General features: G+C 34.3%; 2 protein-coding genes across 6 annotated transcripts in view; one reads left to right on the top strand and one right to left on the bottom strand.

Annotated features, from left to right (window-relative positions):
* LOC106467008 (inactive tyrosine-protein kinase transmembrane receptor ROR1-like) overlaps positions 1-15774 on the top strand; it is a 68337-nt gene extending 52563 nt beyond the window's left edge. For all 5 annotated transcript variants that reach the window (XM_022395096.1, XM_022395095.1, XM_022395098.1 and 2 more), the window contains 3 exons: positions 9547-10013; positions 11121-11354; positions 11864-15774. In XM_022395096.1, coding sequence (XP_022250804.1) covers positions 9547-10013; positions 11121-11354; positions 11864-13104 — 1942 coding nt within the window. In that variant the 3' untranslated portion in view covers positions 13105-15774. The remainder of the gene's footprint in view (positions 1-9546; positions 10014-11120; positions 11355-11863) is intronic.
* Positions 15775-19878: 4104 nt separating this feature from the next.
* Positions 19879-26176, bottom strand: part of LOC111087670 — a 9410-nt gene continuing 3112 nt past the window's right edge. Inside the window, exon 3 of the mRNA XM_022395100.1 lies at positions 19879-23756. Within this exon, the coding sequence (XP_022250808.1) occupies positions 23030-23692 (663 nt within the window). The 5' untranslated portion in view covers positions 23693-23756 and the 3' untranslated portion in view covers positions 19879-23029. The remainder of the gene's footprint in view (positions 23757-26176) is intronic.

The following is a 26176-nucleotide window of genomic DNA, read 5'->3' as shown; positions in this document are numbered from 1 at the left end:
CGAACATCACTGTTGGTACCTAGTTGGTATCTAGTTGTTTATCATTCTTGTGGCTAGACGAACATCGCTGTTGGTACCTAGTTGTTTATCATTCTTGTGGCCAGACGTAGCCACAAGAATGATAAACAACTAGATACCAACAGCGATGTTGACGAACATCGCTGTTGGTATCTAGTTGTTTATCATTTTTGATTTGTGTGTAAGTTTTTTTTTCGCACACTTCGTTGATTTCAGATTACAGAGTTTAATCTGTAAAGTCGGTAATGCGATGAGCTGTCTTCTCTGAGCCATGTGGCTCATTACTGTTAGGATTAAAACATCGCTGTAGGGGGTTCTGAAGTATCTTCAAAAGTAAATTCGTACCATCAGCTTTCTCATCCGTATTAATACAGAACTGTGCAACACTTATTGCGGGGCAGTATTTTTCTTTCAATTCACAGCACGCCCGATTACTACTTTCACACTAGAAATGTATATATATATATATATTGACGTATCAAGAACAACTTTCTGCTAGTTTTGTTACTATCCTCGTTCGCAGAGTTCGTCTCATCAAAGCCCATTCTTTCTTGTGTAAACAGAGCCGGTCGTCGTTGGAAAGTTCTGTTTATTTACTGGTTTTAAGCCGAGGAAACGAGAAAGTAAGGTAAAAACCCGTTTAATCAAAAAAGGCTTAAGCATTTCATTTGGGTTTTTATAAGTCGTGTCAAAACTTTTGTTGTTGTTGGACAACGTAGTTGAAAGTCTTATAGTACTTTACGGTTAACAGTATATAAGTAAAATAAATTGAATTAAGAAGAGAAAACAATGTATATTAATATTTAAAAATATCGGGGATTCTTTTGAGTCTTCAGAATCGTCTATAAAATCAAAGAGCTGAAAAGTGTGTAATGCGTTTTATTTAATCGCTCTCGTACCTTACAAGACGTTTTCTTGTACTACGAGTTATTATCGTAATGTTGGGACTAAGTTACTTATTTGTAAGAGAAAAGAAAGTTTTTAAACAAAACACATCTATTCGAACGACGTGTACTAATTTCGACACATTCACATGACCTCTTGAGGCTTGGCATGGCCTTGTTGGTTAGGGCGCTCGACTCTACATTTGCGGGTTCGAATCCCTGTCACCGATCATTCTTGCCCTTTCAGCTGTGGGGGTGTCATAATGTGACGGTCAATCCCATTACTCATTGTTAAAAGACTAGCCCAAGAGGTGGATGGTGTCGACTAGCTATATTCCTTCTAGTCTATTACTGCTAAATTAGGGACGGCTAGCGCAAATAGCTCTTGGGTAGGCTATTCGCGAAACTTCAAACAAACCAAGCCACGTGACATTTTTAGTTTGACGTTGTCTTCTCACGTGATAATAGTTTCAACACATTTAAGTTTTGTCCACTATGTATCAAAAGAGGCAGTTTTGAAAGTACACAATGTCGTAAAAAAACAAACAAAAAATATTATACTTTGTACACTATAATAGCTGTTTCGAACCCCCCCCCCCGTAGCTCAGCGGTAAGTCCGAGGATTTATACCGCTAAAAACCGGGTTTCAGTACTTGTAGAGTGCACAGCATAGATAGCACCTTGTGTAGCTTTGTGCTTAAAAGCAAACAAATTATAACAGTTGCGTTATAAACCACGTGCCCCCCTCCATCAGCACAGCGGCATGTCTGCGGACTTGCAACGCTAGAAACCGGGTTTCGATACACGTGGTGGGCAGAGCACAGATAGCTCAAGGTGTAGCTTTGTGATTAACTTGAAAAACAAACAATAAACCACGTGGAGAATTGAAACCAACAATATTTTAAAGAAATGTTGCGTCAGCGAGGTCACGTGACTAGTATCACGCCACGTTCTTCTCGAACCTTCGTGAATTGTCGGGAGACTACTAGATTGGGGTAGTCTGGTATATATATATAAGATGGTCACAACGTGACGGGGTAATGAGTAATTGAATGTATGCGGACAGAATATTGTTGGCCACGTGAGACGTTCGTTGTGAGTTATAGCGTTTGTTATAGAGCGACTGTTGAAATTAAGTGTATCGTAAAGTTGTACTAGGAAAAAATAAACCAGTTTTATTTAAGAAACGACTTGTGTCGCTAAAGTTTCGTCGGAACGAATTTAACGGAAAATTAACTAACGAAAGGAGACGTAACAGAAATATCTAGAATTGATGTGGCTTTTTATGATCAATATGATTTTTAATTTTTCTTTCTAAACATATTCATTGCAGAACCTCTTCCCCTCCCCTCCCCACCACCACCTCAAGGAAAACATAATTATTGATAAATTTTATTTTAATCAAACGTTACATGGTAATATCATTGTGCCACGGACAAATCATCGCCTAGGATTTTTCGTTTGTTTGTGTGTCTATGTGACAAGTTGAAGCATAGGGCGATTACATTTGTAATTTGAGAAAATGAGCGGGACCTGCACATGCGCAAGAGATCTGCAGCGGAAATTAATGTGATGTCTGTCTAAACGAAACGTGGCACTGAACAAAAGCATATGGTTCTGTGTTTGCCAACACTAATGTTTGTATTACACGCTACAGTTGAAGCATCCATAATCCCTCGTGACAGGGTTACACGTGTGAAAGAGGTTTCTGAATAGATGGATCGATAGGTTAGGCATAGAGACAGACAGATAGCTAGTAATATTTGACAAATTAAACTTTTATCAGCAGTGTTTTGAAATTAATTGTCATGTTTATAACTTGTGCACAGGATGCTGTAAAAGCTGTTAGTCCGTAATTCCAGATGACTCATTAATTGCTTGACCGTCTGATACCTCAACAATGTGTACATTTATGCTCGTTTTATATCAACAAAATGAAGATACCAAAGAGAAAATTTGAATAATTACGTGTTTATTTATTTAAGAGCTATTAGCTTGATGTGTTAAAGTATTTTTGCAAATTGAAAAAAACAAAAAACGTTTCCAGATCATTTGTTCAAACCCCACTGGCCTCAAACAACCACAGGTGTAGTTATAGAAATACAGTCACATGTACATGACTATTAGGGGGCGTGGCTTGAACAAGACAAACACCTACATGACTATTAGAGCAAGTGGATTGAGCAAAACAGACACCTACATGACTATTAGAGCAAGTGGATTGAGCAAGACAGACACCTACATGACTATTATAGCAAGTGGATTGAGCAAGACAGACACCTACATGACTATTAGAGCAAGTGGATTGAGCAAGACAGACACCTACATGACTATTAGAGGAAGTGGATTGAGCAAGACAGACACCTACATGACCATTAGAGCAGGTGGATTGAGCAAGACAGACACCTACATGACTATTAGAGGAAGTGGATTGAGCAAGACAGACACCTACATGACTATTAGAGCAAGTGGATTGAGCAAGACAGACACCTACATGACTATTAGAGGAAGTGGATTGAGCAAGAGAGACACCTACATGACCATTAGAGCAAGTGGATTGAGCAAGACAGACACCTACATGACTATTAGGGCTTGAACGTGACAGATGCATGTATGTGTTTAATGGGGGGGGGGGAACAGGTAGAGTAAAACAAATATGTTGTACAGTTTATTGGCCGAAAAGTGAGTTAGGTGCGTATTCTTAGAAATCAAATTAATTTAAAAAGAACAAATCAAGAGAATGGTTACAAAACAACACAGAAGAACTGAGTTTGTTTCTATCAAGTAAGGTAAAGTGTATTGTTAGAAAGTTTATTGGTTACATTTCTTTTATTAAGTAACTCGACTGTTTTGTTTTTTGTTTATCTCTGGCTCCTCATGCATCAGTATATGATGATAACCAATGTAGTGTATGGTTTATTTCAGCAGTATTAAGCATCAGTATAAACTGACAAGTTTCTATAATTTATCTAAATCAAGGTACTGAGGGGTTGTACGTTTCAACTGTGACAGAACGGATTAGTTAGGTTACTTTAGAAAACGTAAATATTCAACTACTATGTTCACGATGGTTTAAAACAGTGTGATTTCTTCATTACAAATAATAAATCATATCAATCGTCCCTTCGAGTAGTGGGTTACTTTATGTAAATTTGAGGAAAAAAGAAACTTATAATTCTGGTAGCAGTCAGAAAAAAAAAACAGCGTTTTTGGAAAGCGTATCAAAAATACAAGTTTGGGGATTTATTCTAAAGGCCTCCACCCCAGTAGCACAGCGACATGTTTTGCGGACTTACGACGCTATAAACCAGGTTTCTGTACTCGTGGTGGGCAGAGCACAGATAGCCCATTGTGTAATTTTGTGTTTAGCTACAAACAAACAAACAAAATTATTTTAAGAAATACTCAAACACGTTTCAAGTTTCGATATTTCTACCTAATTAACTACATAGTTGATTCTAACAAGCTTTGTATAATTAAAAAGCACGTTTAAGAATTACGTAGGCTGAAAAACAAAAAGTGATTTTGTAAGTTACAACAGTATTTAAGCTATTACACCATATTAATTCTAAGCGAGTTTAAAGTGCTATCTTTTATTCTTAATTTATTTAAAACGTGGTATATATTCTTTTTTTTTTCCGTTGGCTACTAACTAATTACACAGGCCTGCGATGGTTTTATTGTATTGAACTTTTTACATGTTCTACAGGAATTCCTGTACGCTGAATCCAACAATGATATCCATTTTTCTCCACCACGTTCAGATTTTTCACAATACGGCATATGTACTTTTACATATGTGAATCATTTTCATTGAAATCGGGTCACATTTTGTTATGCTTAAAATGTTGACAACCATTGGCTATAGATTTCTCTAGACGAATTGCGACGTGAGAATCTTATCGATTGTTCCAAACATGATATTGAAAAATGTTCATTGTGGTAAACGAAATAATTTGATCTAAGTAAGAGTTTTCTTCTTCCCATTTCGTAAAAATTTTCGAAATCCACGTAGCTGAATTATAAAAAATCCGTTATTAAAACCAAAACAATTTTTGTGAAGTTTGAATTCGCAAGCCTGTGAAAATAAAATAGTAGAAATTTCGTCCGTTTATACTATTATAGTGCGTGAAAAAGGATTTCTTATAACGTGTCGCCATCTGTGTAAATCTATTTTAACTACATCTTATATTTTTACTAAGTACCGCGAAGTAAAATCTGACTTCGAGAAAATCTAAGTAATTTTTAAAGCTCTTCAAAGTAAAACAATTATACGAAGTACAGCCTAGAACAGATAAAAAACACAACAAAATATATTACTATTATCATAAATTGAAGACTACTACTGTTACTTAAACTATGCAATATATATCAATTCTTACATCAGTGATATTTTCAATTTTCACACCATACTTTACAAGAATTAACAAAAACTGAGAATGCTACCTTTCCTTGATATCTATTTTCCATTAGAAAATTGTTTTTTTCGTATTACACGTAAACACTGTTTTCATAACAATAACAAGTGGTTGTGGAACGAACAGCGTTCGACATGTTAATAGTTACGTGTGAACACTGCTGTTAGAACAATAACAATTGATTATGGAACGAACAGCGTTCAACATGTTAATAGCACATGTAAACACTGCTGTTAGAACAATAACAATTGATTATGGAACGAACAACACTCAACATGTTAATAGTACATGTAAACACTGCTGTCAGAACACTAACAAGTGATTGTGGAACGAACGGCGTTCCACATGCTAATAGTTACATGTCAACACTACTGTCAGAACAATAAATAACAAGTGATTGTGAAACGAACAGCGCTCACCATGTTAATGAATACATGTAAACACTGCTGTTAGAACAATAACAATTGATTGTGGAACGAACAGCGTTCAACATGTTAATGGGTACATGTAAACACTGCTGTTAGAATAATAACAATTAATTGTGGAACGAACAGCGCTCATCATGTACATGGATACATGTAAACTCTGCTGTTAGAACAATAACAATTAATTGTGGAACGAACAGCGCTCATCATGTTAATGGATACATGTAAACACTGCTGTCAGAACACTAACAAGTGATTATGGAACGGACAGCGTTCATCATGTTAATGGATACATGTAAACATTGCTGCTTTAAAGAGAAGCACTTCTGTCAGGACAAGTTTTTATGAAACAGAAACGTGTACTCTGTTGAGATATGCTTGCAACTTTCCTAAATATTTCATGAAACATTCGTAATATTCGTCTGTACAAGGCGATTCTATCAAATTAAATACATTATTCTTTCAGTACGTTACCACATTATTTCTAAAGCCAAGAAATTAGATATGTTTATTATGATAATAAACGGTGTTAAACAAAAGACACACGTCAATTAAGTTGCGTGATTTCGCCTTTAGAGGTACCTCGAAGTCAGAACTTTAGAGTTTAGATGTGTTTATCAATCTTTGGTTTTTCCAGAGTTGACTAAATTATGCAAGTCAGTATAGATACGACGGTCTTAACAGTATTGAGAAATTTATTTGGTTCTCACATTATTTCACTTTTTGTACGCAAGCATTCGAAATAAAAGTCGTACTATATTTGAAACTGATTATTTCGTTTAAAAGAAATCTTTACGAAAATATGTGGTTCACTTAAAAATTTGCAGTACAATAAGCACTCAGTCGGCTCCATGCGTTGCCGATTTACTGTTGTGTTGGTTTCCCTCATGACACCCGTTGTCATAACAACGTCGTTCCCTAGCACACTTAGCAGGGAAACAGATGGCGGTGCTATGCAGATACTTGTCTCTCCACTCATCCGCCCCTTCGCTTTTCTTCATCATGGCGAATGGTTTATTACTATTACTATTAGTTCTTTTGACCCTCTCTGTGGTGACTTCTGCAAAGATTGAACTAAACCAAACATCAGAAATCTTAAACAGGTTTGTCAGGATTTAATTTAATTCTCTGTCTTGACTCCTTTATTTCACAGTGTCAATTTTAAGAATGGTAATGGAACTGTGGTCGACGATTATTTAACCGTTTAGGCTTAGCACTTATTTCTGCCGCCTTCTCCAAATTGTGTAATTAGTAAGACTGTGATTTGTGTAATAGGTAGTAGCAGACGCAGATCAACAGGGTGTTATTCGAGGGTTTGATTTAATTGTAAACATAAGAACAACAGAGTAATGGTTTTGTGTTGTCAACAAGTCTCACTCTTTTTTCTTTCTCTCTCTCCATCAATTTTCCCTTCACTGAGACTGTTTTGGCACTTGAATTTTTACTAACCTGTTCGAAAAATTGTTATTTTTTAGAAATAAATACACAAATTTAAGGCTAAATGAGTGTTATCAATGATGTTTTATTTGCCATTAATTTTCTTTTTTTTTATAATGTGCCATTCTAAATATAGATATTTTCAAAAGTAAATTTAATAAGGTAAAATAAATTGAGATATACTGGGATAAGTTGTGAAGAAAAATAATTGTGCTTTCCGAAAGACTGACTGAAATAAGTAAAAAAATTACAACAGGATATTAAGAATAGAAATAATGAGATTATTTGGTGATTGAGCATTAATATTTTTAAATATATAAATTTTCATTTAAAATAAACAGTTTTCCTGTTTCATTTCTTACAGTAAATAAATTTGAAATTTCATCATGAAAACAGCATTTAACATATAATTCATAAATAATAAAGTCTCCCCAGTGGCACAGCAGTAAGTCTGCAGAGTTATGATGCTAGAAGCTATGTTTTAATACCTGTGGTGGGCACAGCACAGATAGCCCATTGTGTAGCTTTGTGTTTAACTACAAATGAACAAACTAATAATAAAGTATAAGAATTAAGAAACAATGTATTTTTTAAAAAATATCAGAGTTTGTTTTATTTCTCCTTATCATCATTTAAATAATGTAATTTTTGTATGGTGAGTATTCGTTACATATAAGCAGTTCTGCAGAGCACAGCTGACTTAACCCTAGAATTACTGATGGGTATGGACCCTACTAGATATTTAAACACTTTTTTCAAAACTGTTTATGTACTCTAATAACATACGAGTTACATAAAAAATATAAACAAAAACACAGTTAGAACTACAATGAATTACATTAATTATTGCTGGGTCCCTGATATATTTTACATAGAAATGACTAATTTCTTTCAAATGTTTTGATCAATTTTGTACAGTGACTCTTGTAACCAGGTTACTCAATATGATGGAGTATTTGGAGTTCACTGGTAGTGGATGGTATAAAGTCCACGCCGTAATTTGAGGTTAATTGCATCACGTACTACTACCCCATTCTGAAATTATTATCATTCATTTAAAGAATCATAAATGTAATGTGCAAGCTTAGAACATCTTAAAAAAAAAAACTGCCTTTAGTGAAACTTATACATGTGTTGTAGCTTTCACTGCAATGTAGCCTTTGCTCTTCAGGAAATCAAACATTTCCCAGCAAACGAGTAGTTTCATACATATATAAGCATATTTAAAAGTTAATTTTTTTAGTAATAAATTATTAGTTGTAGAGTGATTTATCATTATGATTATCATATATATTTAACTGTGTTTCATAATCGTGAGAAGTAAATAAAATCACACATGACAACTTTACACATGTAACTAGAAAAGCTGTCACAGCTTGTGACTTTAGAAAACCTTTTACAGCTTATGACTTGAAATACATTTATGCAGCATGTGATTTGAGATACATTTATGCAGCTTGTGACATTAGATAAGCTTACACAGCTTATGATATTAGATAAGCTTACACAGCTTATGACTTGAATACATTTATGCAGCATGTGATTTGAGATACATTTATGCAGCTTGTGACTTTAGATAAGCTTTAACAGCTTATGGCTTTAGGTAAACTTTCACAGCTTGTGACTTTAGATAAGCTTTTACAGCTTATGGCTTTAAGCTGTGTATGCTTATCTAACATCGTAAACTGTGTAAGCTTATCTAACATCGTAAGCTGTGTAAGCTTATCTAACATCGTAAGCTGTGTAAGCTTATCTAACATCGTAAGCTGTGTATGCTTATCTAACATCGTAAACTGTGTAAGCTTATCTAACATCGTAAACTGTGTAAGCTTATCTAATATCATAAGCTGTGTAAGCTTATCTAATGTCACAAGCTGTTAAAGCTTATCTAAAGTCACAAGCTGCATAAATGTATCTCAAGTCACAAGCTTATCAAGTTTATCTTACGATGTTAGATAAGCTTACACAGCTTACGATGTTAGATAAGCTTACAAAGCTTACGATATTAGATAAGCTTACACTTGTGACTTAAAATGAACTTGCCTAGTTTATTACTTTTGATAAGATTACACAGTTTATGACTTTTAGACATTCTAATTGAAACCTTATGATATAACATTATAAACATTATGTAGACTGCCTTTATCAATGTATTAAAATGCTATTAGAAAGTATGCTTCCAAATGAAAAACATTTCTAGAGATTTATTTACAGGTTCTTTAACTAATTTGTATATAAACAGTTTGGTAGTTATGCATGGTTTTGAATATGTACAGTACGTCTAGAAATGATATCCATCTGTGCAGTGCTGTTTTATTACATATTTTTCTAACTTATTTGATCCTCTGGTTACTCATGTTTCAGTTTTCCCGATTTTGAGGATGAAGATGGCAAACTTAGTGAAGGAATGTGCCAGGTGTATCGTAGTGCCACGTGCTCCAAGTTCCTTGCCAACAAGACAGTTTTTGTAGGCTCAATTCGTAGTCAGGGAATTATGGAGGAAAAATTAGCTGCAGCTTTTTCAGTGATTGCTTCTTCACAAGACGTGTCCTCAGAGTGCCATAAGTATGCCATTCCTTCTCTTTGCTTTTATGCTTTTCCACCTTGTGATAAGAATTCATCTACTCCTAAACCACGGCATGTTTGTCGGGACGAGTGTGAGGTGCTTGAGAATAGCATATGCCGATTAGAATACTCTATTGCTAAGCGACACCCACTAATTGGCCAGCAAAAAATTCTGCCAGCATGCGAAGACCTTCCACCATTTGGCTCGAAAGAAAGTGAAATGTGTGTGAGACTTGGAGTTCCCAACTCTATTAAAAAAAATGAGGGTAAGTTTTTAATTAGTGTGTTATTCTAATACCAGGTAAGCATTCTAAGTTTCAGAATTAAATAATTAATGCATTTATAAAATTATTTAAAAAGTCAGAAATATAATTTAACAGGTATTGCATTACAACACAGGTTTTTTCCTTATATTGTATTTCCAATCTTTTAGAAATTATTCTCCTGATTTTACCAGTAACTTAGTATGATATTAAAATTCTACTCCTGACTTTACCAGTAACTTAGTATGATATTAAAATTCTTCTCCTGACTTTACCAGTGACTTAGTATGATATTAAAATCATTCTCCTGACTTTACCAATAACTTAGTATGATATTAAAATCATTCTCCTGACTTTACCAGTAACTTAGTATGATATTAAAATCATTCTCCTGACTTTACCAGTAACTTAGTATGATATTAAAATCATTCTCCTGACTTTACCAGTAACTTAGTATGATATTAAAATCATTCTCCTGACTTTACCAGTAACTTAGTATGATATTAAAATCATTCTCCTGACTTTACCAGTAACTTAGTATGATATTAAAATTATTCTCCTGACTTTACCAGTAACTTAGTATGATATTAAAATCATTCTCCTGATTTTACCAGTAACTCAGTAACTTTGTATGATATTAAAAATCATTCTTCTGAATTTACTGGTAACTAAATAATTTTGTATAATATTACAAATTAAGAAAAAGGCTAGAATTTTTTTCCCCTTTGAAATATTTGCAATTGAGTTACAGAAACACTACACAATAGTGAATAAAACTAGGCTTGACATGTGATAATGTGATAAAATAATAAGGGACCTGTTGTTTATCTAGATTGTCCCATCCACAAAATTAAAGTATTAAAAACTCTAAACCAGTACTTATCATTCAAATATTCATCAAGCCTTCCCATAAACTTCCTTAAATTTACTGTATCTACCACATTTGAAGACAACGCATTCCAAAGGCCAACTACCCTGTTAGAAAAGTAAAACCAATAAGCCTACTTTATTGTTGCTATGGGATGAAGTGATTCTGTTTCATACTCTTTACTTGTGCTTCAGATATAATGTCAAACATAAAGAAACTAAGAGCTTTGGTTTTTGACTTAGAACACACATGTTATGTGGGAACGGGTGAAGATTATCAAGGAACGTTGTCCCGCACAGTATCTGGTCACAAATGCCAACACTGGAGCCATCAGATCTTTTATCGTACCTCGGACTATCCAGAGTTAATAGGTGGACATAACTATTGTCGTAACCCTGGTGGAATGGAAAATCAACCATGGTGTTTCATCGCAGACCCTCAGGTTCGGAAAGAGATGTGTCACATACCCAAGTGTGGTGAGTCTGACATTTTGTTAATTAAATATGGAGGGTTTATATACATGTCTTTTTGAAAAAGCTTAAATATAGTGTGAAAAGGGCTTGGAAACTTTTTATTTGTTAGGTTCTAATGTCCATTATTCACCTGTTATAAATGGATTGGATTTGTTATATTGATTTAAAATAATTTCCTGATTATTATTCAATCCAATGCATAATGAGTAAAAATAATAAACATTGGTTGTATATATTGGTCTATAAATATTAAAATTATACAATTTTACATATCTGAAAGCTCATAAGGCAACTTTCAGCTTAAATTTTATTAATAAACTAATTTAAATTGAAGTCACTACATGAAGGATTTACTTTTATTTTTTCCCAGCTAAGTAAGCTATAAAATAGTCTAAACAATTAAAAAACAATTATCATATATGTGTATGTTTGAAAGAGTGCTTTTATTTGTGTAATGTTTACTACAGTCATAAGATGTTAATACCATCTTTTGCAATTAATTTTTCTTTTAGTTGATTACCTTTGGCTGTATATCCTTCTTCCAAGCATAGTCCTAGTGGTACTTATTGGATTATTACTTGGGATCTGGTGCATGAAGCGAAGAAGTAAGCCAAATCCATCTGCAGTCAAACCTCCAAAGGCAGTTACCAGACCTCAGAATGAACAAGGGACCAATCAACAGGTTGAAATGAATGCTCTTTTACCCAGAACACAGTTCAGAGCTCATGAATATCCTCTCTCTAACATTCGCTTTCTTCAAGAGCTAGGAGAAGGGGCATTTGGAAAGGTGTATCATGGAGAGTTGGTAGGTATTCATGGAGTTGGAAGTGTCACACCTGTTGCTATCAAAACCTTGAAGGAAAATGCCACATTAAAAACTCGGCAAGACTTTCAACGTGAAGCAGAGCTAATGTCGGACTTGCACCATCCCAATATCGTCTGCTTGCTAGGGGCTTGCACACAAGAGGAGCCTCTCTGCATGTTATTTGAATATATGTCTCAGGGTGATCTTCATGAGTATTTGATCCTGCATTCCCCTCGTTCAGATGTGAGAATCAGCGAAGATGAACCGTATCAGATACTAGAACTGTCCGACTTTCTTCACATCACTCGGCAGATTGCAGGTGGGATGGAATACTTAGCTGGAAATCATTATGTTCATCGTGACTTAGCAGCTAGAAACTGCCTAGTTGGTGATGGACTTGTGGTCAAAATATCTGATTTTGGTCTGTCCCGAGATATCTATTCTTCTGATTATTACAGAGTTCAGTCCAAATCTTTGTTACCAGTTAGATGGATGCCACCAGAGTCTATCTTGTATGGGAAGTTCACAACAGAAAGTGATGTGTGGTCATTTGGAGTAGTTTTATGGGAAACATTTAGCTATGGACTCCAACCTTACTATGGGTACAATAACCAGGAGGTGATTGATATGATCCGCTCAAGAAAGCTGCTTCCGTGCCCTGAAGATTGTCCCCCACATATCTATGCCATGATGGTGGAATGCTGGCACGAGAACCCCTGTCGTAGGCCTTCCTTCAAGGAACTGTATGCCCGCTTGTGTTCGTGGCAAACAATGCATACACAGGCACTGAGTGTAGCACATTCAGGTAATGGTAGTCACCACAGCAGTGCAGGACCAAGCAACAATACTGTGTCTACCAACTTGAGCAGCCCTATTGTTGGGTCCTTTTACACCTTCTGTAGGTTTGGCCTCTACCAGTTGTGGAGTACCATTTCAAAGAGCTGTTAATGTTCCTGTAGCCGGTCCAATTCAGCAAGCATGTTTTCCTACTTCAGTAGAAGGTTTCCCAACGTTTCATCCAGTGAGGTCTGGCACTCCAGTCCTGAGACCTGTAGACTCTCTATCACGTTATACTCCTCCTAATGTCACGATTATTGACGGAAAAGTGTCAAATGTTTAATCGATTTGCTGATGTACAGTACACATGGTTTTGAAATTTCTATGGAACTAACATCTGATAAATGACCTCAGACTGGACAGGGCACAATGATTTAAACTTAGAAACCAGTAGACTGTCTGGTGAAATTTATGTGTTTGAAAAATCATTGGTGCCTTGTAAAATTTCAATCTTGTTGATATGTAACAGGACATCTAATTGAACTTGTGATCGAGTATTACAACAATGATGACAGTAATATCTAGTACAAGATGCAAAAAGATCATTAAGAAAGTTAACCAAAAAAAAGAAATATGTCAGGGTCATTACTATGAAAGGGAAAGTATTTAAAAAAAATTTTTTATTCAGAAAATGAATAGAATGTTTGCTGTATTATGACCGATTTTTTGTGGAAGGCTGTGTCATTAAGTGTACACGTACTTGTGTTGGTGTCGTTTCTTGAAATACACCACAGACTGTTAAAATTAAGTCTGAAAATTTTGGCTTTGAGTCAGTAACACAGAAAATCCATATGTACAGCTTTTACCTTCAATTTCAGTTAATTTTATATTAATATTTGTTGTGCAGATTGCCTCTCGTAGAGTTTTATACGCTTTACTTTTCTCATAAACAGGTGATCTGAAGGATGGTTTTATAAAAGTATTATACATCATGCTGTTGTTTTTCTTGATATTTTTGTTTCTATTTTGTGGAAGAAGATATCTTTTCTCCTTCTTCACTAATCGCAGGCACGGATTAGGAGTGTGTGTGATCAGTCTTGTCTCCTTCAGTAATCAGAGATGTGGGTTAGGAGTGTGTGTGATCAGTTTTGTTTCCTTCAGTAATCAGAGATGTGGGTTAGGAGTGTGTGTGATCAGTCTTGTCTCCTTCACTAATCAGAGACTTGGTTAGGAGTGTGTGTGGTCAGTCTTGTCTTCTTCACTAATCAGAGACATGGGTTAGAAGTGTGTGTGGTCAGTCTTGTCTCCTTCTTCACTAATCAGAGACATGGGTTAGGAGTGTGTGTGGTCAGTCTTGTCTCCTTCTTCACTAATCAGAGACATGGGTTAGGAGTGTGTGTGGTCAGTCTTGTCTCCTTCTTCACTAATCAGAGGCATGGGTTAAGAATGTGTGGTCAGTCTTATCTGCTTCACTAATCAGAGACTTGGTTAGGAGCATGTGATTATTCTTGTCTCCTTCACTAATAAGACATAGTTTAGGAGTGTGTGGTTAGTCTTGTCTGCATGACTAATCAGAAACACAGTGATCAGGTGATAAGTAATTTCTTTCAAGTGTTTAATACTTTAATGTAACAAATGGTACATAAAGAATATTTATTTCCCACAGTTACATGATAAAATCTGTCAGTTAAACTCCTTGTTTCTTTAAACAGATTTAAAACTGATATTGTGAAATATTTTTACCATCACATGCAGTATATGAAATCAGTGTAAGTACTAAAAGAATGATTAACGTACTCTTCAGACAAACAGGTCAACTGTTGATGAAGAAGCTAGTTTACTATTAATGCAGAAATAATTTTAAGGCATAGATTCAGGCTATGCAGCTTAGTGACACCTAAGGTATATTAGCAGACTTCACTTACCTGTATTAAGAAAAGTATAATTAGTAAGGCCAGGTCCTTCATAATACCAAAAATTAACTTTTCATTCTGCCCCTTTAAAACTACTGGTTATAAAAAAATTAAAAGAAACTTGAAAATAATCTCCCTTTTTAGGTGCATAGTGGAGGGTAAAATGCTTCATTTTCTTCTCACAGGACGTTATCGGTCTGCTGGAAAGAAATACCTGATAAATTTGAAACCAAATATTAACAGCTATTAAAACATACGGCATTTAACAACTGTTGATTAAAGGTGGACAACTTTTCCTTCGTGAGATGTGTAACAACTGTTGATTAATTGTAGACAACTTTTCCATCATGAGACATATCTAACAATTGTTGATTAATGGTGGACAACTCTCTCTCTCTCGTCAGACATTTAACAACTGTTGATTAATTGTAGACAGCTTTTCCCTGTGAGACATATCTAACAATTGTTGATTAAAGGTAGATAACTCTCTCTCTCGTCAGACATTTAACAACTGTTGATTAATTGTAGACAGCTTTTCCCTCGTGAGACATATCTAACAATTGTTGATTAAAGGTAGATAACTCTCTCTCTCTCTCTCTCGTCAGACATTTAACAACTGTTGATTAATTGTAGACAGCTTTCCCCTCATGAGACATTTCTAACAACTGTTGATTAATGGTGGACAACTTTTCCCTCGTGAGATGTGTAACAACTGTTGATTAATTTAGACAGCTTTCCACTCGTGAGACATATCTAACAACTGTTGATTAATGATGGACAACTCTCTCCCTAGTTAGCTATATATTACTGGTGGATAACTCTCTTGTTAGACAGCTATATATTAATGGTGGATAACTCTCTCTCTCTCATTAGACAGTTATATATTAATGATGGATGACTCTCTCCCTCGTTAGACAGTTATCCACCATTAATATATAGCTCTCGTCAGATAGCATCTTCATCAGATATGTACTATACCCAAAACTGCTGTTTAGGATGATTTTCGTTACTTGTTTAGGGCCATTTCAAAACTTTGCTCTGAGAAAAAATAATCGTAAAAAATATTACCAGCTGCAGAATGAGAGAACTCATCCATTTTGTGGCATACTGAATATTTAAAAGATTATTGCTCATTCTGTAAACATTGTTTTGGAAGCTGTATGTTATAAAGTCATTACAAATTATCCATTTTGTATAATGTTGATTTATACGTGGCTTTTGAATTTATTTTAACCAGTAGCTACAAGTCACGTAAATAGTTGAAGTAAAAATACCATATCTGAGATTTTAATAACGTACCTGTGTTGTAAAGATGTTAATGTTTGGGTTTTACAATTTTGCTTTCCTGCAATTATAAGATTTTAACATTTGATGCCATCTTTCAGTGAGTTTTAAGCTTTATGGATGCATTATTACAAAGAGATTACAAAATGATATAAAGCACTAAACATTTGAAATGGAATATTCTTTTTTGGTTGAAGGAACTTAATATACTTCTGATGCAAAAAAAAAAGAGATCATCGTTTGAGACCTTGAATTTTGAGATACGTTTTTTTAGACTTATATAGCTCTAATGTTTATGCTATTTATGTTTTTTTTTTATTTTCTGATAACTTATTGATTTTTGAAAAGTATTCCGAGTGTATATTATCTGTCATTAATGATCTTAGAAGTATAGTTAATTTACTTTAATTTTAAGTAGAACAAGCATGAAGGAAAATCACTTAAGATTTTATTTTCTATCGTGTAGGCAGCCTTAAATGCTAATTCTTAATCCCTGGTATCCGGCTTGTGTAAATCTGCTTACTACCCCATGCGTAAAGATTCGCGAATTTTTGCGGAGAGCCATTCAGAATGTTGCGCGCAAAATGCTTGCATTTTATGATGCCAACCGCATTTGAAGGGTTTATATATTTGTTAAATTACTTGTGTAAAAGCATAGCTTATTTCACTATTATGAATTGTAAAAAAAATGTGTTTATTCTTCAGTGTCTTTCGTAACAACAAATTATCGTAATGGTGATTTCATATCGATATTCATTGAACGTTATCAAGGAATCTTGATATACGTTTCACCACATTTGATGTGTAGTGTATTTACAATTTTCTAGTATGTGAAATGTAAACATCTTGTTTATACTACACAGTCTAGTATTTTTTGTTGCCTAAACACCACTACGTGACGTAAGTGATAGTTTTGTATCAGAAAACCAACATTTAAAGAAAAAAAAATCCAATAGCATCCATCCTGTTTTGACTATTCCAAAATCAGTTTAGTAACTAATATTTGATTTCATGAATTATCTGTTTCTTTGTCTCGTAAATGCCAAGAGTTACAACAGTGGTATATCAATTTATAACAGTGATACTGGTTTACATTAGTGTTTCATTGGTTTACAACAATGATATTGGTTTAAAATATTGTTATATTGGTTTACTACTGTCACGCCTGTTTACAACAATCGTATATCAGTTTTGTAACAGTTGCAACAAAGCTTGTTGGCTTACCTCGCTATGAGGCGAAGAATTACATATAAATATATCAAAAAGCTATTTTAATAATGTTATTTGATAAACACTTAGGATAAGAGTAAATTTATAAACCATGTTGAATAAAGTATTAAATCAATAACTCTTTCTCCAATTACATTTTTCAATGTTAATACATGTTAGTGTTAACTTACATTTATCACAGACTTGCCAACTTTATTTAGTTTTGAGCTGATTATTTCTTTATCTAACTGGTCAAACGCAAGACGAGTGTCATAGCATATTTACATTATTCGTACGAAAGACGCCATTACTTCAGCTCTTATATCTGGTAATTTTGTTTGCAATGAAAGCTCTTGTACATACATTGTCATAGTTAAGATATGTCATTACAATGCGCCATCTTGGAACGAAGTGTTGCTGTTTCTGTGGATGTATTAACTGGAAAATTTCAATACCTTCTCTCTCTCTGGAATGTGACTAGTCAGTCTATCCAAGGTATGCCAAAGGATTTTCAGTTTTGTAAAAAGCATTTTTTATTTTATATGTCAATAAAGTTTTAAAGTTGAAAGTAACGGTTTATGTCTGGATTGTTTTAATAATTTTATGAAACTTCTACAGTGTAGTATAAGCTTCAAGTTTAAATTATTGATTGTTACAGGCTAGTGGAAAAACCCACTGTTTATAACCACGATGTCAAACGGGTCAGAATTATGCGCCAAATAATAATAACGTTAACAGTACATAAAACTTAAAAACCCATTTTACTTATACAGATGAAAGTCGTTACGTTCTATTATGTCGTGTGTGGTAGATCTTGCTAAGTGAAATATTTGTTTTTAACATGAAATAATATAATACATTCAGTTTAGAATGAGCGACATCTAGTGGTATTAAGCAGAGATTTGTTGTGATATTTTTTATCGCATCGTGATTTCTCATCTCGTTCACTTTCGATTAACAACAAATAATATGCTAGAAACTTGCTTTAGACTAAGTCAGGTCTTGAATAAAAAATAAGATATTATGATACGTGTGATACCAACGAAGAAACGACATGGTGAGCTGAGATGTTATTTTTATTTCAACAGAATCGTCAAATAACAGCAAGTCACTGACGTTCATTCCTACGGTGTTAAATGTTTATGACACCGAACGTAGCGAGCATTGTTGTGAAAACCAATTCTTGCATTTACGAAAATGAAAACAATTCATCAAAATTCATGTTCACAGTTTGCTGCCATCTGTTGAATTTTCTAAACAAAATCTGGAGTTTAAATTCTAATAAGATTAAGAAGTATCTAACATATATTACTTGTTATATATTTAATAATGATATACACAATTTATCGGCACCGATGGCGCGATATTGCATTCTCAACCCAAGCCAGCGAAATTTCTCAAAGCCAGATATTCAAGCAATGCGTTAGGCTATGAGATATAGATTCACGTTCAAATATTTAATTTTGTTGTTTATAACTAGTCAAGCGAGAAAGTAACCATATACTAGTTACAGAAACATTCTTGGCAGTACTACGTTATGGTTGTCTTTAATAATGAGCATACTTTTTTAATTATATTTATCATAATACATTAGTATTAGGCCTAGGTGAATGACATTGCATGGTTTATATGCTACAAATATTATACACTCTTTCCGTTCTTGAAAAATAATGATAGATTAAAAAAATGTAGTGTTAAAAAATGTGATAAGCCTAATATTAATATCGTATGACAAGTATAATTATAAATCGCCAGCTTAGAAAGAGCAATCACACCATAAAGATAATTATTACATTTCAAGAAACAGGATTAATGCGCGCATGTGTTATATATATATATATATATATAATTATAATAGTTCTGTCTGTTGTATGTCCATGTATGCTATTGTCACTACTTCGCAGGTTGTGGATAGATCTTTACCAAAATTGATATGGAGGTTCATGGGGAAATACATACAAATTCTCAGTCTTGCATTTTGTAGTTTTTATGGCCGTTTTTGCGTTTTTTACCACAACTTCGCCCCCTATTGATGGATCTTCACCAAATTTGGCATGAAGGTTTGTTGGGTCTATGCGGAGATACATGCAAATTTGCGGTTTCACATTTTGTGTTTTGCAGTTTTTATAGGCGTTTTTGCAATTACATATAAGGGAAACAACTTTTCATGTCCTAAGATGACCTTTCATTAATTATGAATTTACAGAATTTCCGTCCAGGAGACTGGTACTCCAGCTACAAGGCATTGAAATTAATAAATTAAAAACATTCAGAGTAATGTACGAATGATATTTAAAAAAAAGCCTAAAATGTCATTATTAAATACCTTATAATCATTATATACCTAAAATTTAATATGATTTGTTGTCGCTTGCATGTTTATAATAGTTCTTAAAAAACGTGTACGATTCTAATGGTAGGTAGAAACTGAAAGACAAATACAGTTCTTTCCGAAGTATTCCAGTAAACGAAATTTCGTTGTACTCGAGACCAAGATAAGTAATATAATACAGAGATGTTAATATACTTACATATGTAACTATTTGAGTGACATGTACGTGTTAACTATGTATATATATAATGTTCGCAAGATGAAAGTATTGTATTTATATAACTCTCGGATATTATTAGCAATTTGACAGTATATATATTAATAATTTTTCAGAACTGCACAGTTGGCCTGTTTTATTTTATTGTTTATTTTGAGACATGTTTTATACAGTAGCGAAACCACACAAACTAAAGCCGAAATGTGCAGGCTAACACGGCTGTACAATTTTATTTTTAAGAGGTATCCATTTAATTACTGTAAACGTACATATAGTTCTTCAAATAGCTGTTGGTGGAAATATTATATATTTATTTTGTGAGTACAACGTTTCGTCTAAAAGTGCGACATGAACACTAATAATATTGTTATTGCAACTGGAACAAGCAGGAAGATGGATATAAAAAGGGTGCCATGTTTATTATTATTATTTTAACTTACCATTGATGAACACTAATAATATTGTTATTGCAACTGGAACAAGCAGGAAGATGGATATAAAAAGGGTGCCATGTTTATTATTATTATTTTAACTTACCATTGTATCTTTACAGGGTTTGCTCTGTTATATAATACCTCTTCCCCTTCCCAGTGGTTCAGCGGTAAATGTGAGGGCTTATAACGCTAAAAATCGTGGTTTGTTATCCGCTGTGGGCACAACACAGATAGCTTTGTGCTTAATAACAAGTATAACTTAACTCACTTTTTATAGCACACACATATATATAACTGATCCCTTGGCTGATTCAATACATACAAAATGTTTTCATTGGATCTAACGTTGCCAAGTCCTCGGTTTTATCCCATAGAATTGGGCTACTAGAAGAGATAGCTGTGGGAATTATCGAGGACGCTATTTTGGGCTATTTTTAACAGGTATATTCGTAGAGTGTATTTTAGTTTGCAGTTTTCCTCTGTATCCAATTGTTTATGATATACCAGTCTTAATGGTTTAGTAAAGGTATCGAAATGTTTCTTGCTTGAATTTCACGTGAAGCTACTAGAAGTCTATGTGCGATAGCCGTCCTTAATTTTAACTGATAGACCAGAGGGAAGGCAACTAGTCAACACTACCTACCGCCAACTCGTGCGCTACTCTTAATTTAATACCGGAATTTCGTGCACCACTCTTATAACGCAATCCCCACCCCAAACTTGGGGCGCGATTCTTTGTTGCTTTATGGCGGTAACGGGAGGGGAGGGGAGAAAGCCACGGATCCCCAAAATTGGGCTGGTTTTGGGGTAAATATGGGCAATAAAAAGTACAGAAATCTGGAAACATTGCATCAAATTAATCAAATGAAGACGCGTTTAGAACAGACGGGACACCATCATGTTGATTTTCTCGAATTTTAGGTAAAAGGTAGGTACATAATTCGCCATCTTGTTCTTTCAAGTTAGTTACATATTCGCCATCTTGTTCTTTCAAGTTAGTTACATAATTTACCGTCTTGTTCTTTTAAGTTAGTTACATAATTTACCGTCTTGTTCTTTTAAGTTAGTTACATAATTCGCCATTTTGTTCTTTCAAGTTAGTTACATATTCGCCATCTTGTTCTTTTAAGTTAGTTACATAATTTACCGTCTTGTTCTTTTAAGTTAGTTACATAATTCGCCATCTCGTTCTTTCACTGAGTGATAAAAAAACACATATATAGAGATATAAGTATTCCATCTTTGCTTGCCACATATTCTGTATTTATATAGTGGCAAAATAATTCTTAGTAACAATTCTAATTAACAAAATTGTTTTTATCATTATTTAATTAAACTGAAATAAGATGACAAAAGCAACGTAAATTGAGAACATGTTTTACAAGTAATGTACCCATCGACAAGGTTTAAGTAGTGTGTAATTTTGACAAAACACGACAGTATCGGGGTGATTTTCTTGAGCATAATCATATGTTCTAATTTCTCAATTGTTAAGTCTGACAGAGAAATGGATTATTGGCGATTAAAAGTCACAACATGGGCTAGTGAATTATCAAATGACGAACCAATGAACCGAGTTTCACCAATTTATGTTTTCATTGTTTTACTGCGGACTTTCGTCCCTCACACTGGAACCTTCTGAACAATACTGGCCGGGAGTGGCCTGTTGGTTTAAAGTGCCGGGCCTGTGAATTAAAGGTCCGAGGCACGATATCACTGAACACGCTTAGTACTTTCGGTTGTGAATGCATTAAAAGAAAGAAAAATCCAATATTCGATTCTAAGATCCGGACATAACCCTTGTGACTACAGGTGCTGCTACACTAAATACTCTCTCCCTAGTCAGTAGTTTAAAATTAGACACGGCTATACCTGAATCCCTGGGGGGGGGGGTCTCTGATCTGGCAGTTTAGCCCTTGTGCACATGAGGTGCCAGTAAGGCTGAAAATACTAATACCCGAACAATATTTCTACGTTACTCAGTTGACCGTTGACGACTCGCAATGAAAAGAAAACAAGTCCTAAGCTGGTGAAAAGTCCTATCATATACTTAATCAGAGAATAATTATCATACTTACTAATTTCAATGGCTATGAGTACACCTAAATCTAGATGGAGATGAAAGTAAGTGATTAGTCTGGAGAGCAGCTGACTTATCGACAAAAATAGCATTGTAATGCATAGAAAGAAACCAGTATCATTAGAGTCATTCTTCAAACAATAAATTATCATGACTATTAAAGATTTATAACATCAACTAATAAATATTAATTTCCAAGAACTGTAATTCACGCATTCCAAGTGCAACCTTTTTATTCGTTTCTTAAACTGGTGATCGCGATGTTTTCACCCGTTTTGTTTTTGTCTACGTTCTATAACTAGTGATGCTACCCCGTAATAAGCCAGAGTAGGTATTCTTAAAAACTCTCAATATCTAACAACTATATTAACATTTCTATGATAAGTTCTCTAGCAGATTAGACTTTGGTGTATAAATTAGTGTAAAGAGATAACAAGTTGCGAATTCTTCCAACAGGAAGGAGTTTGGTCCTCTGTTAAACAACCTAAAGGCATCCTTGTTAAAGAGGGGGGTTGTTGCACCCCGTTTTGTTAATGGGGGGAGTTGTGTTTTGTTTTCCTCCCATTGTCATTTGTATAGTGCTACCCAGAGATTTCAGAACAATATGTTTGAAACCAATGTAATTATCTATTCCATTCGAAAATGTTCTGGGTTTTTGAATCTTTTTAATGTTTTCGAAGTCTTTTGCAAGAATTTTAGCTTTTCTTCGAGTTCTTTGTTATACTGCAAAGCTTGTCTCAAAATATTTCGGAGTTCTTGTTCGGATGTTTTCCATCTATTAATGATTTCTTCTTTTGTCATGGAATATAACTTCAGTTCTTCTATTCGTTCTCTTGAAAATATCTTTGTTTTAAATCTTTTACGTCTGGAAAAAGCACTGTTTAAATTTCTTTGTTTCTTACGAGCCTCAAAATCTATGTCGGCCAGAAACGCTTTTTTTTCAAAGGTCCTCAAATCGGAAAACGACCAGGCCCGCGATGGTTCAGCAAGGCCTGGATGTCTTTTGTCACTTGAATTGTCCTGGACAGCAGGAGGTGGGAGTTCATTAAAACTAGTGCTAAATATGCGCTTGGCTGTCTTTGGTAAGGATGAAGTTGTGCTGTCGGAAGAACAAGAGGATGATGGATACGGTGGTACATCTTGATGGGGAGGAAGAAGACGTTCCAGTCTTCTCTGCGAATTGTCGAATAGAATAGTACCACTGTTGAGTGACAGTGTGTTAGGTCTTAGGTTTCTGGAAAGTTTTCTCGTTGGAGCAACAGAAAAATCTTTATCAATGTTGGCTTCCATTACCGTTTCCACATCAACGTTGTCAATCGAAGCTAATGTTCGTTTTTCTTGTTCTTCTTGGACACTAGAAAAAGTTTATAAAATATTTTGCATCAGTTTTTACAGCGAAGTCCTTATAATGAATATACAGATTATTTATGTTTTGGATAACTTTGATGTTTAAGGTTATAGTTAAATCCACATTCTGAATGTTCATAATACCAGTACTTGAACTGTTTTCATGATTTAGTTTTCAATCAACAGCTAGCTCCAGTTATGAATACAGTTTAGTGTTTATTTATTTCTGCATGACTTATTAGCCACAACGAATGACATTAATTTGTTTAAATATTAACACCTTTTGTATCAGACGTTTTTATTTTTTGGAATTAAAAATGTCAGATTTTTTATTTCGTTTTTCATAGCATGTACTTATATGTTATTGAAACAAGAGTTCTTTCGTGATCCGTTATTATATTTTTGCACAAAATATACTCGATAAATAAAGGTTACATACCTGGATTTATAAGTGATATATATTATTGCAATGAAACTACAGTAAAGAATAGGAATGCTTTTTTGCTGTTTTTATTATACATAATTCAGAATAAATCCGATAGAGAACAGTACATCTAGCGAGCACTAATTGTAATACATAACGTGCCAATAAATTCGGGCAAATACTAAAACAATACGACAAGAAATAATTTGCCCGAATTAAATCGGGCAAATACTTTTTTGTTTTTGAATTTCGCGCAAGGCTACACGAGGGCTATCTGCGCTAGCCGTCCCTAATTTAGCAGTGTAAGACTAGAGGGAAGGCAGATAGTCATCACCACCCACCGCCAACTCTTGGGCTACTCTTTTATCAACGAATAGTGGAATTGACCGTCACATTATAACGCCCCCACGGCTGAAAGGGCGAGCATGTTTGGTGGTACGGGGATTCGAACCCGCGACCCTCAGATTGCGAGTCGAGTGCCCTAACCACTTAGCCATGCCGGGCCAATACTTTTTTGAAACATGGAGAGCACCCGAGTTATCTCGGGCAAATGACGAGTAGAAAGTATGTTTTTTAAACATAAATCTGAGACTTAGTTCAGCTCGACAGTTTAACAGCACAAAACAACTCAACTAATAATAAAACCGTTTATTACTCTTACAAATATTTAACGTGAAAGGTTAGTAAGGTCTTTTTATTTCAAAGCAAGTAGTGAAATAATCGTTCTTATTCATCAAATATTGTGAACCTATAAGTTTACACGATGATCTGTAAATAATTCATTTTTTTAAGGTAGACTAAATATTTCTCTTAGCCCACATCTGCATCAATACAGTTTACAGTTGCAGGTGTTATAAAGCAAGCACTGTTGGCTTCATAGTTACGTACGTTCAGTATTGTTCAGTTGAGACCAACATTGTTACAACGAGAATAGGAAATGAGTTACATCTAACTCTAATAACTTTTAACATTATTGTATTTTTTACATGTAGCGCCTTATTGTAATCTATAGAAATATGACAGTACTGTCCATGTAACTACTTCTATGTGGACATACAACAGACAGTACTATTATATTTACATAGAAGTAGTTTAATGGACATACAACAGACAGTACTATTATATTTAACATACAACAGACAGTACTATTATATTTACATAGAAGTAGTTACATGGACATACAACAGACAGTACTATTATATTTACATAGAAGTAGTTCAAAATATAATAGTACTGTCTGTTGTATGTCCATGTAACTACTTCTATGTAAATATAATAGTACTGTTTGTTGTATGTCCATGTAACTACTTCTATGTAAATATAATAGTACTGTTAGTTGTATTTCCATGTAACTACTTCTATGTAAATATAATAGTACTGTCTGTTGTATGTCCATGTAACTACTTCTATACTTGGGAATGGATATATTACACAAACACACACTTAGGTGGCAATATTCTTGGTTTTATTCATAAACAAGCAAAATTTGTCATCCCAAGTGAAAATTTATAGTTAATCTATCAATCTAAATTATTTAATGTACTTTAGAAAGGTTAATTGTTTTCACTCATAACCAAATCTCTGAGCTACTTATGGCGCCTACCGAGAAAAGTAATTGTTGAACATTTCAGTCATGCTAAGAACCGTTCAACAATATCATACAGTAAACCTACATTTTTATTGTTTAAATTACGTGACGTTTTGAAATGTGAACGATAGTGTGATTAATTCCTAACAATTTAGTGCAGAATATCCCGATTGTGAAATAAAATTTATCATAACCATTATTCATGCCTTTTCTCCCGTCATTTGAAAAGTGAATGTTGAGCTTTGCGTGCGTGAGCAGCTTTTCAAACACAGTGCAGGAAGTAGCTGCAGTAAATGGGAGACAGACAAACGCTCGGACAGGCACCACGATTCGCAATATATATATATATATAGTGTTACGTCTCCGTTTGTTAATTGATTTTCCGTAAATTCGTTCCGACGAAACTTTAGCGACA

Source organism: Limulus polyphemus, unplaced genomic scaffold (genome assembly GCF_000517525.1).
Source record: "Limulus polyphemus unplaced genomic scaffold, Limulus_polyphemus-2.1.2 Scaffold2459, whole genome shotgun sequence".
In the NCBI taxonomy this organism is placed as follows: Eukaryota; Metazoa; Arthropoda; class Merostomata; order Xiphosura; family Limulidae; genus Limulus; species Limulus polyphemus.
The sequence above is the reverse complement of the archived record's forward strand: the minus strand, read 5'-3'. Positions and strand labels throughout refer to the sequence as shown.